Source organism: Chroicocephalus ridibundus, chromosome 7 (genome assembly GCF_963924245.1).
Source record: "Chroicocephalus ridibundus chromosome 7, bChrRid1.1, whole genome shotgun sequence".
Classification (NCBI taxonomy): domain Eukaryota; kingdom Metazoa; phylum Chordata; class Aves; order Charadriiformes; family Laridae; genus Chroicocephalus; species Chroicocephalus ridibundus.
In genome coordinates this window covers 16,696,884-16,710,933 of record NC_086290.1, presented here as the reverse complement: position 1 = coordinate 16,710,933, position 14,050 = coordinate 16,696,884, and the positions used below count along the sequence as shown (strand labels likewise).

The 14,050-nt window shown below is 45.3% G+C and overlaps 1 protein-coding gene across 2 annotated transcripts in view; it reads left to right on the top strand.

The window, feature by feature from the left end:
- The window catches only part of MARCHF4 (membrane associated ring-CH-type finger 4), a 113,764-nt gene extending 101,731 nt beyond the window's left edge, over positions 1-12,033 (top strand). For both annotated transcript variants that reach the window (XM_063340398.1, XM_063340397.1), the window contains exon 4: positions 3,733-12,033. In XM_063340398.1, the coding sequence (XP_063196468.1) occupies positions 3,733-4,094 (362 nt within the window). In that variant the 3' untranslated portion in view covers positions 4,095-12,033. The remainder of the gene's footprint in view (positions 1-3,732) is intronic.
- Positions 12,034-14,050: the final 2,017 nt, after the last annotated feature.

Here is a 14,050-nt window from a genome sequence, read left to right as displayed (position 1 = left end):
TCAACACGTATTAATTCGGACCACTGCACTGCGTTAGCCCTACCACGTTAGTTCCGAGGTACTATGTCTTGTCCTGGGAACAGCGCAGCCATATCAATGCGGCACTGCAAACAGAGGCATTAGAAATTTTTTTTTTAGACTTTGCTGTCGGGTTAATGACCCCATCACATAATATTGGGCTATCTATCTCCAGCTCCGGAGCCATCTGGGAAATCTTTTCATGGCACAAGCCAGTGCAAGTAGAAATGTCTAAGAATATAAGAATGACCAAGGTTCCATCTAGCCAGCTGCCGTTTCCATCAATGGCCACAAACAGACACAAGAGTGAAATAAGAACAAGACAAGAGTATTAAGTGTATATTATAGTTCCCCTGAATACTTTTTCCAGCATTCAACAATTTTCAGCTCAAGGAATTTCTTCTGATGCTGGTCCAGGCAGGTCTCTCCCTGAGAAAATGGGAATGAAAACAGTACACCTTCAGTCCCCACATCCCATAGGAGTTTCCTTTCATCAGCATCACAAACAAGGTATTTCAGGGACCAGGCAACAATCTGGACCAACAAGTTTTGCATGAAACTCACAAAGATTTTCCTTCCAAAGAGGATGGTTTTCACAGAGGATCCATTGAGAACAGATTTTGTGAATATTGAGGTGCACGAAAAGAGAAATTCACACTAATCCGCTATCTTCCCCACAGGGTTTGGCTTATGGAATAATAACTTCTAGCCGGACACTTCTAGTTGAATACAGTTCTTCCTGAAGGATTTCCCACTTAAGTCTGGCCTTTAATTGGAAAGTTTCACCTGTGTAAACAAGAATGATCCTCGAGGGAGGAATGTTTCTGGAAGAGGACGCACAGAGCGGAATGTAGGAATTCCAATCCTAATTAATCTCAGGCAGACAAAATTTGTTTTGATGGGAGCATTAAGCGTCCTGCAGCTTGATATAAACTGATGGACTCTGGCTTACTCTTGGCATTCACTCTTGCAAATGAATCACAGTTACTTCCGCCTCCCTGCCCACCCCTCCACTTGGTTCCTTTTTAATTTTACAGCTTCCTGAGCTTGACACTGGGAAATCGATAAGTAATTTAGAGCCCAGTAAATACAGAGGAAAACAAGTTATTTTGTACTTTTATAAATATTTGGAAACCAAAATTATCTAAGAAAACAGGTGCTCAGTTGACTCAGCAACCCATCCATCAGCATCACACAGTTAATTGCATAAGATCATAAACATTTATAATTAGGAGGCAAACAAACAAGAATTTTATAAACAGCCCTCTTGAATCAGGCTGCACATTAAATATTTGTGATAAGGTAATTAAGAATAGATTTACAATCCTGGCTCAGTATTTAATACTTTGGAGAATGGATTTGATTCTATGGAGAATGTTCTACAGCCAAGCAGAAAACATTCGATTTCGGCTCTTTTATCCGAGGCTTAAAGTGGTCTCAGAGAAACATTGGCTCTGCCATTGATCAGAGTGGAATTTCATTCATTACAGATCAGACAGCTCATTTAAATATATGTTTAACGTCCCTTGTCATGGGCTGATCCACTTCAGGCCTGCTTCAAAGCTCTGTCTCCTTGGCTGGATCTGCAAACCATCCCTAAGTCCTGCTTTTTATGGTTGATGCTTTGATCAGAAGATGTCAGAATTCTCAACTGTGTTTCAAAATAGGGAGGAAAAACCACATTTTTCTATTATGACATCATCGTGTTTGGTTATGAAAAGCCGGCATCACTACAGGATTACAGCTGTGTAGTCTCAGTGGTCTGTGGGAACCAGAGGGAAGATTTCTCTCGTACTGCAGTGCCCAGTCCCATTCCCTGGTCCAAAATAGCCAGATCTGCATACTTAAACTATCCAGTGTGGTTACTTCTACAGCCAGTAAGCGGGCTCAGCACCCCATTACAATGAATGCGAGAGTCTCCCTGAGGCTAATCTGTGGTCGAGTCAGTGGGGCTTCTAGTTATGCTTAAAACCGGAGAGGCTAGAAACTCAGTCTGTACCGAAGTTAGGGTTTAAACTCTGTAAAAGCACGTGCAGACCCTAAGAAACCAGGTGGCTGCATCCCATCAGTGAGCAAGGGGAAGATCAGCCCTAAGGGTAGAATGACCTTCAGATATTTTTGGTTTTGATATAGTACAGGTTTACTCCAGTAGTTATCTGCCATCGGAAACAATTAACAGTCTGGCAAAGCTGGGTGGAGGGTAAAGACCTAGCATTTGATTCATTAGGGGTAGCGGTAAACCACTTTATTCTGCGGCAACCGTCATCTCCCCACACTCTGCCGGGCAAGGCAACCTCCTCGTTTAGGCATGATTTTGCTTCTTATTGCTTGTGGGTCTTTTGCTCTTTGCTCTTGCATTTATATGCTTGCAACAGGCAGGCAAGAGAGCTGCTTTTCCTAGAAATGTTTCCGATAATCTTCACCCTGACCAAGAACGGTGAAGCCACGGTTACTAAGAACAAAGAAGCTATCCATGTGCTAACTGACCCAGCCCTACCTGCTCGTCTGGCTTCAGTTACGTGGGGCACAACAGCACTTTCCTAACATTGCCGCAAAGCAAGGAGACTCAGACCCCCCCTCATTCTGCATAAATCCCACTCTCTAGCAAAGCTTGTTAATTATATTCCAGTGTGTCAGTTAAGCCAGTCTATGTAAGAAGCTGCAACTTCCTCCAGCCTCAGTGGAGAACACCACCACAGTGTGGCCGTCACTGCTGGACCTAGCGCTTTCAAAGGGTCTTGCCAAAGCCTGGCAGCTTCAATAATAACAGAGCTTAATACTCAAGTACTGTCATCGCCTAAACAACTTCTAACGTTATTTAATCCTTCAATCCTCTGGCAGGGGTGGGGAGGATGACAGACACCACTGGGAGGTGAGCTAACTGCTGGGTGGAAGGGTCTGTGCTGCTCACTCTTTTTCAAATGCAGAGACCATTAGAAGTGGGGTGTCCTAGAGCCCAGTGCCATCCCCCGGGCATCAGCTCTGGTATATGCAGATGGGTAGCGGGACACACGCCTGCTGTGCACACTGGGTGCACACACCGCGTAAGATCCTCTGCCCTTTCTTTCAAGGGTGTCGTTTTTCCCCCTTGGACGGGAGCGATGACGTACGATGAGGCACCTGCAAACACGAGCAAAACCTTGCCTAGGATGACAAACCGTTTCTAGGTATAGAGAGACCCTTTTATTTATTTGCTCGATTTCCGCTTCTGGCCCCATGTGCCTGTCTGCTCTGCTGCTGTGTGTGTGGGGAGAGACTGGGGCTGTGCACGCACACGACGCTGGTGCAGCAGACGTCACCGGCACGTCAGAGCCAGTGACACCCCCTCCAAACACACGCCGATAGCTCGGTGAATCATGCCTATGCAGCATGCAAAACTGGTCCAGTGACAGATAAACCCCGGGCGTTTATTGGTAAACAGATACTGTTTTTGCTGTAAGTGCATAACTCACTCTGCTGCATTTACGATCCCTTTATTGATTGCTGAGATAAAGCTGTAATCCTTTTAATTCAGGGGAAAAGGGATCCAGCAGAGCAGGAGCACCGGTGCTTTGCCAGTTGGTAATTAAAATACATGATTTATTGTTGAATAAACACCGGCTGAGGGAGAGCTGAGCTAACCAGCTACTGGGGGCAGGATGCTGGGGTAGGTTTATGGTTCTTTATAAAGTTTTGTTTCTGTTTTATGTTTATTTCTTTCCCCCTTTCCTCCAGGTCTAATAATACACGAAGGGCCCTCGGTTTACCGGATTTTTAAACGGTGGCAGGCGGTCAATCAGCAGTGGAAAGTGCTGAACTATGACAAAACAAAGGACATGGAGGAACAAAAAACAGGGACCAGGACAAATCAGCGCCCCTCCTCCCAAACCACCCACTCGTCCTCCACTGGTGGTACAGCCACTAACTCCGCTCCAGCCGACAGCGGGGCACGGGCTGCCGGCCATGCCACAGGCACCCTCTCTGACCACCACTGTGCTTATACCATCCTGCATATACTCAGCCACCTGAGGCCTCACGAACAGAGGAGTCAGTCTAGTAGTAACAGAGAGCTCGTCATGAGAGTCACGACGGTCTGAGCCGAGGAATTCAGGAGGCCTTAACACGAAGCGGAGGAGACAAAGAACTCATAAAGCAGAGGAGCATGGTGTGCCTTTTTCTTTCTCTTTCCTTTTCTTTTTTTCTTTTTTTTTTTTTTTCCCCCCCCTCCTCTCCTTTTCTTTTTTCGGTAACTGCACAAGATATAAGAGGCGGCACCTGGCCAGCTGAGGAAAAAAGCAGGTGGAGGGAGAGCTGCACACTCATGCTAAAGAGGTTAATGTTTTCCAGCTAGTTTAAAAAAAAAAAAAAAGTAAAAAAAAAAAACCAACAACAACACAAATCACAAAAAAAAAAAAAACAAAAAACAACAAAACAAGTGCAATACAGACTACAAACTGAGTAGGCAGAGTTCTGGGGAAGCAGAGAAACAGACGGTTTAGCATGTCTTACAAATCCTATTACCTGGAATAGGTAATGCTCTGTACACAGCCCCCCCTACACACACGCACGTGCACACAAACACACACACACAGTGTGAGATTTATAAAAACAAGGAAGGGAACGAAATATTTGGAGTCTTTTTATTTTCCAGACTGTGATTAACCAGGGCTATGCGTTGTTTTGTTTCATGAGTCACTCTGGAGCCTTGTTCGATTTACCATAGGAAACCTGAAGTGAAATGGCTGGGGATTTTTCGGTATTGATTTACAGAAAGAGAGATTGAATCATCCCACCAAGAAAATCTAACAAAACCCAGCCATACCCAAATTTCACCAAAATTCCTGTTTTTTTCATAATGTTCTTGACAAGGGGTTTGTGAGGGTGGAACTGGGAGGGGGGAGGGCGCTCCATGACCTTTATTTGACGTATAGGCATTTTTGGCAAATTTTGTACAAATGCTCCGCAGGTGTTTCAAGCACAAGTACTGGTGTGATTCATGCCTTCATGACCCCGAATCCAGCATCCAAATCTTGCCACTCATACACATCATTTTCCATGCAGACAATTCCAGGTTGATTTCCTTCCATTTTAGTCCGATCGCAAGAAGCTGACCCATCTCAGTGGGCTTCTGCTTCCTTGCTGATTCAGACATTCATCCATTAGAGATGTACATCTTTTTTTTTTTTTTTTTGGTGTCTGTATCCCTGCTGCTTGATTTGCAACAGTCTCGCTCAGTCTTGTAGGCTGAGCCTTTCACATCCAGTCTATTAGTTTATTACAGAGTCTATTCCATTCAATCATTCAAGAGAGAGTTAGTCTGAAGAGGGAGCACAGCTGCTGATCGAATATGTAATACTTCTAATAAGTCTCCTTCTCTGGGATATATCCTTGAAGGTACCGGTTGCTCTTCAGGAACATTCTCTTTCAATGCACAATGGCTGAATCATTTGTGGATATTAAAGGGACACTGTCAAGTACTTTTTAAATAGTTTTTAGGGTTTGGGCTTTTTTTACTCTCCATTGTTTGTAATATTCTCTTACAAGCTTGAAAATAAAATTTCTTTCCCTACTGATTTTGTCCTTTTCCATTTGGGCACGTATCGTTCTCTCCACTCCCCCCATTCCTTTCACCATCCCCGTCCTTCTCCTCCCCACCTTTCTTCTGCGACAGGAGGAAATCCATGTGTCTGATTTCCTGCTGACTGTCCTCGCTCTACGGAGGGTATGTCCCAGCTCTACGGGGTTGAGCTGTTTTGCCAGTGCAACTGCCACAAAGGGAGTGCAAGAGCAGGAACCCTAAAAATACGGAGATTAGCTAATTGAGGAGCAACAGCTCAGCAATCCCCCAAAAAATGAGCCTATAATGATCAAGCCTGAACCCAGCTCTCCCTAAAATTAAGACAAGGACTTCAGCCAAACTGCATCCATTTAGGAGCAGCAGCGAGCAACGTTGCACAGTGGCTGTGTCCAACTGCCCTCCATCATCATACCAGCACCTCTTGCAGCTTCTATTAGAGCCAGGGCAAACGCGAGCCACCAGCTCCTTTGGCAGCTAGGCCGACATGGGTCAGGTGTTTCTGAACTGGAGGTGGTGTCAAACTTCAGCCTCCAGGTTTGAACGCACCAGCCATTCTGCAACGTTGAAGACAGAGGTTAGCATCTTAAGGCAGGTCGTATTTTTCACCTCAATTACTTGACAGTGTCCCTTTGAATATCAGAATGCAACAGAACAGGTACTTCTCTGGCAGAGAATGTGGGAGGTGAAACACTGGCCAAGAAACCTGACTTACTGAGGACCCATGTGAAACAGCATGGTTTCTGAGGCCACTGTACCTTTATCTGACCAATCTTACTATCTACCAAAGAGTGCTTTTGGCAGAGGGGAGGGGAGGGATGTTGGTGGGCAGAGGGAGAGGGAAGGGGTAATTCTGGTCATCTCTAAAAACAGCTGCCCCCAGAATGAAGGTGTTGCAACGAACGGTCTCTGGAAGAACATCTTCTGATCCACAGTAGAGAGAAACCTGTCCAAAGCGAGCAAACACAGCAGCCTCTCACCCCCATGCCTGTCCTGGAAGCTGTCCTCATTCCAAGAGATGAGTAATTATGGTGGTTTTGGGAAGGGGGAAGCATACACAGATGAAGGGACAGCTGTCAGACATGATGTTGTTTCCCACCCTGCCCTCCACTCATTAAATATGGACAAGTCAAATTTCTTTAATTTGGCTAACGGCTAAAAGTTTATGAGGTCAGAAGCACAACTTGCCGTGAAAGAGTGGTGTGATCTAGTACTCTGAGCACACAGGACTCTGCACATACTCTCACTCCAGCTCTGCCACCGACTCTGTAGCCTTGGGCTGTTTGGCTCAGTCCCCCCTCCACGCAAAGGGGGAATAACAATACGTACCTACCTCACAGGGGTGTTGTGAGAATCCACGTTGGTAAAGCCTGTTGAAGTGCTAAGTCTACCACCAGTAGTCACGAAGCGCGTGGTGGGGGTGAGCAGTGCTGCCCTTTTGCTGGTTACAGTCCGAATCACTCAGCGGGAGTCCCATCGGCCCTCTCCTGCTTGGAGATCCTCCTTGATCTGAAGCGGAGGGTGTCGTCCGAGTGCCCTCTCCTCCATTGCATGACATTTTAAGCGGCTGTGAGGTGCAGGGTAGTGACAGACATGAAGTCCTACTTGACCAGGGATTTGCTACAACGTTTTCTATATCTGTGGGGTTTGTTGGTTTGGTTTTTCCATATATTGTGCTTAGAAATAAACTTTCCACTTAGGGCTGGCGGTTCGGGGTCTCTTCTGTTGCATGGCAATGTATACAAGTCTTATTGTCTGTCTTACTGTGCAAATGATCCCGCAGCCCAATTTCAGAGATGGGTATGGTCTGAGCCTTTTCATAGCGGCGTAAGACTCAAAAACCTGTCTAGACTGTTTAATATTTAAACAACACTATGAACTTGTCAATTGTATGTGTTCTGTGCAATACGAAGCATGTCATTAGCTGGCTTGATGGGCAGAGGGGCTAAAGGAAGGTCAAAACTTGTTCAAAGAGCTTCATTCACGTGCCAGCATGGAGCCGAAGGGCTGCCACCAGCAAAGCAAACTCGGGGAAGCCATTGGAAACTGTTTTCATAACAGTTTACTTCAGAACAAGGTACTTCTGAGTTTATGAACTTCTAGGCTGCCAGCTTGAGAGAACAAGTGCAAATTTAATGTGGGGTTGGGGGTTTTGGATTCTCTTTTTCTTTCCTGCCCAAAGTATTGATGGCAGAAATACTGATGTGGGTCTCTTCCTTTCATAGCACAGTTCTCTCATCTCCCACAACCTCCTTGTGCCATCCCCTTTGTGCTACTATGCAGGACTTTAAAAGGTGCAAATGGAGATAGTATGCTCCCGAGACATGCAAAATACGTTGTGTATTGAGGGATTCTAGCAGACAGAAGTGATGGGGCAGAGCTGTGCTACACAAGGCATCTCCTCTTCCCCACATCTTTCCTCTAGTCTTCTCTGCTAGGTTCCTGAAGAGACGTTCTTTGCATTTTGTTACAAAGCAGTCAGATCAGCTTCCACCGACAAACAAAGCTTGCACAGTTTGGCAGCTCTTTTTCAGAGTGGACAAAATTCCGTGTCCTATCACTGTGGCGACCCCTCAGTTCTTGGGCTTTGTGGTCCTCCAACACCGTTTGGGGGTGGTCAGTGTGGAGGACTGTGCTCAGCCATCGCCAGAAATTGTGTGTGTGTGGTCCTGCTCATTCTTGTGATTTCCGCTGGTACCCTGATTTTCTGTCAGTTTTGACATGTCTTTCTGGTAATGCTCTTCAGAGGTGTTTTGCTCTGTGTCAGTTGCCAACGCTATTTTGCCTACTGAAACATCAGTGCTGGCCTCCAGCTTCCACAGCTCTTCCGTTCTTGCCATCCAGTCTCTTGGTAAATACCCACTGCCAAGGTCAGAGCCTCTTCCTCTGTGCCTGCAATGGCTCAAGCACATGCACTAACCCAAGGGTCATCAGAGAACACAGGGACCATCAAGAGTCTGTATCAGTACTCAGACTCCGTAACCATCACTCAGTCCTCTGATATATATTCACTTTGCCAGTCTCGGTGCCTGCTGTTAATTGGTTGCCACAAAAAATCCCGTAATTCTAGCAAAACCCATATACCCAGCTAACACTTGGTTTCCAATTTCAAATGTCAGAAGCGATGGACTGCTTTTCAAGTAAATCAGGTGTGTTCCCTGTTGTGGTTTCCCAAGCAAGGTGCTGAAGAGATCCATGTCTTACCTTACCATGATGGGTGACCCAAGGAAAGAATAAGTCAGCAGCACAGATTTGAGTCGAGAGAGGCATTGCCTGTCCACTACATTTTCACTCGAGGAGATTCAGGAAAATACTACTCGTGCCTGCCGGGTCCCTGACCCTTCTCAAAGCCTTGTATCTGGCAGCAGTACAATGTCAGAGCCAATGCCTGTCAAGGGATGACAATTCTGAAGACTTTTCAGTTCTGAAGACCATCCCCTGCCCATGTGTGGTGGCCAGTCATTCAAGCATCTGCTCTTTGCTTTCCTCAAGAGAAAAAAGATTATTTTGACTAAGCAAAGTACTGCTACTCTTCAGTGCAGGAGAAGGCTGCACCATTAGCACTTCCAACCTGTGGTTCATCCACCAGGACTCCTGCACATCTCCTTGTGAGAACGCATGGCCAGAAGACCTATTCCTTCCTCTTACTATCATATGTCTGTCAAGTACTTGGAGGGAAATAGTCAGCAGTGCAATTGCCTTAGTGACTACTGGCTGAGTATCCTAACCTCTCCTCCACTATTCACCTCACCTGTGACTGCTCCTTCTCATTCCTGAGCCAACAGATGCCTCATTGTCTCTGCCATGCCTGGACTCCAGTCCCGAAGATCTCCTGAGCAGACAGACACGGGATTCCTCACAGACAAGTTTTAGAGTCTTCTACATCCTACATGTATCCAGACAAATTAATTTCATTGATAGACAATGACATGTTTGAATCCTGAGAGGAGAAACAAGTGTAGAAGCTTATTGCATTGACCTTCACCTTTTCTTCCATGTTGAAGAAGATATAGTGAAAACATCAATTGGTTTCCATATGACAGCAATGAGCTGATAGCTGTAGGAGTATTTCCTCAATAATGCAAGTCTGACATGCTGCAGTTACTGAAGGCAGTCTTTGATCTCACACCTATCACATTGGATACAAGGAGAACAGAATCTGACACTTCTGTGCTGTTTACACAAACATCAAAAACTACCTTAGTTCATTATTCAAATTACCTCCAGGTCAGTGGGTGAATTTCTCTTTTGATGAAAGAATGATGTTTTCTCTTCCAGAGCTGAAACTGCGAGATAAAATGGATGTACACATATATATTTATAAATGCTATCCTGAAAACATAAAGAAAAAAACCCCTAACAAATAAACCCGAAAGAATACTTAACTGTATTGAATAAGTCTTGACAGGAGCTAGGGAGCTGCTGTGTGGAAAGTATGACATATGATTTGGCTTCAGGCAAAGAGAAGACAGAAGAGGGAAATGCTTTTATGTGACCTCTGTCCTGTCTCTGGTTCATGCTCATTATTGTATAGCATTTAATTAATGTAAAAGTATGTGGAAAAAAGACGCTCAGCCCCAGCAGCAGGAAACCGACTGAAGACCCGTCAAACTTATCTGAGCCATATTCAAACAAGCACAATGATGCAAAAGCACAAACACCTGCCATCACAACCGTTTGAGAAGAGATGGATTTCTGAACAGGGACAAGGACTCAGAGATAAATTCTTTCCCAAGACAAACTGACAGTATTTTTCCTAGCTTATTTACTTCCTATTATTAACCCTCTTTCTTTCAAAGAGAAGAGAAGAGACGAGAAGAGAAGAGAAGAGAAGAGACGAGAAGAGACGAGAGGATTCTAATACCTATTTGATTAAAGAATCAAATCACAGTAGAGAATAGATACGAAGAGAAGATGCTTCTTTACCCGTTATGTTATGCACCAAGATGTGCTTTACCAAACAGAATTAGGACATCCCATTCAGTTCCCTGCTTGCTCAAAGAAAGTCTGAGTGATTGAGTCTGCTCATAATCAAGAAGCCTTCCTAGAGCATAGTCTTCTACAGGGGACCACAGCTTCCCTCTGGATGGGATAGCTAGGATCAGGCAGAGATGTTTTGCCTCCACCTGTGCCCCTCTATGGTGCAACAGGATGACAACCTGTTGTTAAGTGGTTGTTAGCAAGTCATTGTTGGGCAGTGGGAGCATCTATCAGCTTATACAAGTTTTTATATCAATAATCACAAGAATCGCACATGACCAGCGTGGCCCTGCAAGTGACCTATCTCATCCTTTCACAGTTCAGGTTGGTGACAGAACTACTCTTCTCTTCCTTACAGCTTTCCTCTAAAATCCAGCCTGCCACACTTCTCTGGGATTTTTTTCACTGCACGTTAGAGGTTCAGTTTAGTCCTTTTTCCTAGAAGGATGAACAGACCTCTACCTAATCCACCTGATCTGTTTCCCAGACAGAGAGACAAAAACTGATGTTCTCTGAGCAGCTGATCTCAGTACCTATGTTCTTACGAGATTATATTCCCCCTCCCCTTTCACTTACTACTCCATAATCTTTGCTTTCCTTTGGAAAGGGGTGATTCATTGCTACTAAATGGTAGAGCATCTCTCTGAGATGGGAGTGTGGACAGCCCTTCTACTCCTTGCTAATAGGCACACAAACCTTCCTCCTATCCCTCTAGACTGGTGTGGCCAGCAGAACCCTTTTTCATGGAGTTTAGCTTCTTGATCCAGAAGAGCAAATGCTTTCAAGCATCTCCTTCACTGCTATCAAGCTGTGGGATAATGGCATGGGGAATCTTTTGTTTCTTAGCCTCAGGGTAACTAGAGTGGATGATGTACCTGAGCCAAAAACATGGTGAGAACAAAGCACTCGTATTTTAATGGTGGTAAAACTGGGTGAGGTCTGCCCTCATGGCAGGGGAGCAAGAACCTTTGTCAGATTTAGACAGTAGTAAAGTAAAATGGCCTTGTCCCTCATGTTTTTAGCTCATACACATCATCTCTCCATTACAAACAAACCCTCTGTAGGCAATGCAGGCCAGGCTTGGGGAGGAAATCTTCCTCATTCCAGAAGCACAACCAGCCCATAGCTATGCATCAACCCCTTCAGGACTTTTGCCCCAGAGAGGCTGAGAGTAAAAAGGGAGGTAGCTAGTGGGGATGGCAAGAACATTTCCCCGGATCTTCATCCCCAGTGGGCAGAGTCCCCAGTAGGCTAATTCTGCATCTCCTCATGCAAGTTCCCTTTGAAATCACTCCCAAGGACTATGGTCTGATCCTTCACTGCTATAGGGTCTGCCCCGGGGAGGAAGCAGTGTCTCTGCATGGATCTCCAAGGTCTGTTGGTAGTGTCCTGATTCAGGCCTGGAAGAAATCATGATTTTCGTTGAGGGATGTGATGATTCAACGGTGTGTCCATGCAGAAATACTCTCTTTGAGACTTCTACAGAGATGTCTGTGGGGTTGGGAGGGGGGGTTGGTTTTTTCAGGGCAGGAAGCACGGGGAAGGGAAGGCTGCAATGTAAGAAACAATCAGCCACAAGGGAGGGGTTGACTAAGAGGAATGACCATGTCGACTGTGTTACTGTCCCGTCATTCTCCTGAACCCAGAATGGAGACTTCCAAGTGCTCTTCATGAGCTTACGTTTATTAGAAAACTATTCCTGGGTGTTCAAGGTTGTTTTCTAATGAAAATATACATAATAAAAAAAGCAAATGAACGACTCTTGTTAATCTTTTCCTCTCCTCTGTCAACCTGTAACACACACTGTGAAACTTACCTCCTTTGGTGTTTGTTTACTGCCATTCCTGGTCAATAAAATCTCTTTCTTTCTGGTCACAATCCACACAGGGCCTTATACAGTAAGTCTTCATCTTCTGCCTGCACATCAGAGGTCAAGTCTTCACATAAGGTATTTGAACACTGTGGCAAAGCATACCTAACACAGTGTGTTAGAACTTTGACTTACCATTTGTTTATGGCATTAAACAGCAAAAATCGTTTACCAGACATCACTATAAGGTTCTTGCGTAGTGCCTTCCCTATGTGCAAGAGAGAAGCTTGAGGCAACCTTCGTAAGCACGGGCAAGCACTGAAAAATGCTATTTTCAGAGTACCCACTCTGGTGTGCTGGGTCCTTCCCACAGACAGTACAGAATTGCCCTTGACAACGAACATCTCTTGTCTCAGCAGTACTGGAGTCAGCCCTTACTCCAGGTCTTTATCTTCTACAAATTGCTATGTGAACTTCAAGGCACAGGGAACACTCAGAGAAGGTGAGGATGTAAAGCAATCACCAGTGCCATGGTAGGAAGGGGTTGGTAAAGATCTAGGCTAGATCCACAGCTCCTCTCCTGAACGCTAGGCACATGACAGCAAGCTGTACCCCAGGACATCTTTTGAGGCTGCCCCTTGTTTCTGTAGTGCCCACTAAATGCCCAGAGCATCACTTTTCAAAGTGACGTGCCTTGAAGCCCAGTGCAACCAGCCACACAGCCTTCCTGTCTCAGGAGGAAAGCAGGGGCAGTGTTTCACCAGCCAAACACAGAGTTCACAAAAGATGGTCACAAGAAGCTCTGAAAACTCTTCTTTTGCCAAAGGGTCACAGAACTTTCCCATGCTTGCACATATGAGGATCCTGCCCTGGAGAGACAAGCAGAGTCTGTTCCTTATCCCTTCCCCTGGAAACCAGTAAGTCCTTTTCTTCTCTCTTTTTTTTTCCTTCCTTCCTTTCTTTTTTCTTTTTTTTTTTTTTTTAATAAATATAAGTCTATTCCAATAAGTCTATCAAAATACACAGAGAGAGGGAGAAGGGAACAAATGGAGAAAAGGAAAGTGGCAGGACAAGGAGTTGCCTGGAAAGAGAAAGCTGTGCTAATCAGAAATGGAGGACAACAACTAGGGGAGGGGATATGACAGTGGGAGCAGGAGCTGGGGGCAGAAGATAGGGAGCAGGGATAGGACCCACAGAGAGAAGGGAGACATGTGGTGTGAAGAGGCTGGTGGCAACTATTGATTACTGCAGCGGTTTGGAGAAAAGAGGGGAGGACAAGCCCTAGAGGATCTTCAGGGAAAGGAGGAAGGAGCCATGAAACACTGGCAGACACACAGACTTCCCAGAGTCCTCTCCAAACAGGTTTTCTATGAGTCCAGGACCAAAACTGGGTCTTTCACAGACTGCAGCCTCACAGACAAACAACCCTCTTGTTAGATTACATCCCTCGATTAACAAAAAGCTGCATTACCCAGGCTAGGCAAACACAAATTGCTGCACACGTAATCTTACCTGTAACTCAATTATTCTTACCAAAATGGATTATTCCTAATTCAAGGTGGCCTCCCAGGGCTTGTTTTATTCTGTACACACAGCAACATTGCTAAAAACCACAATGTGCCCTGCACCGGCTCAGACCAAAAGCAATTTCCTGCACCAGCCAGCCAGGGCTCTGCTGAAGTGTAGCA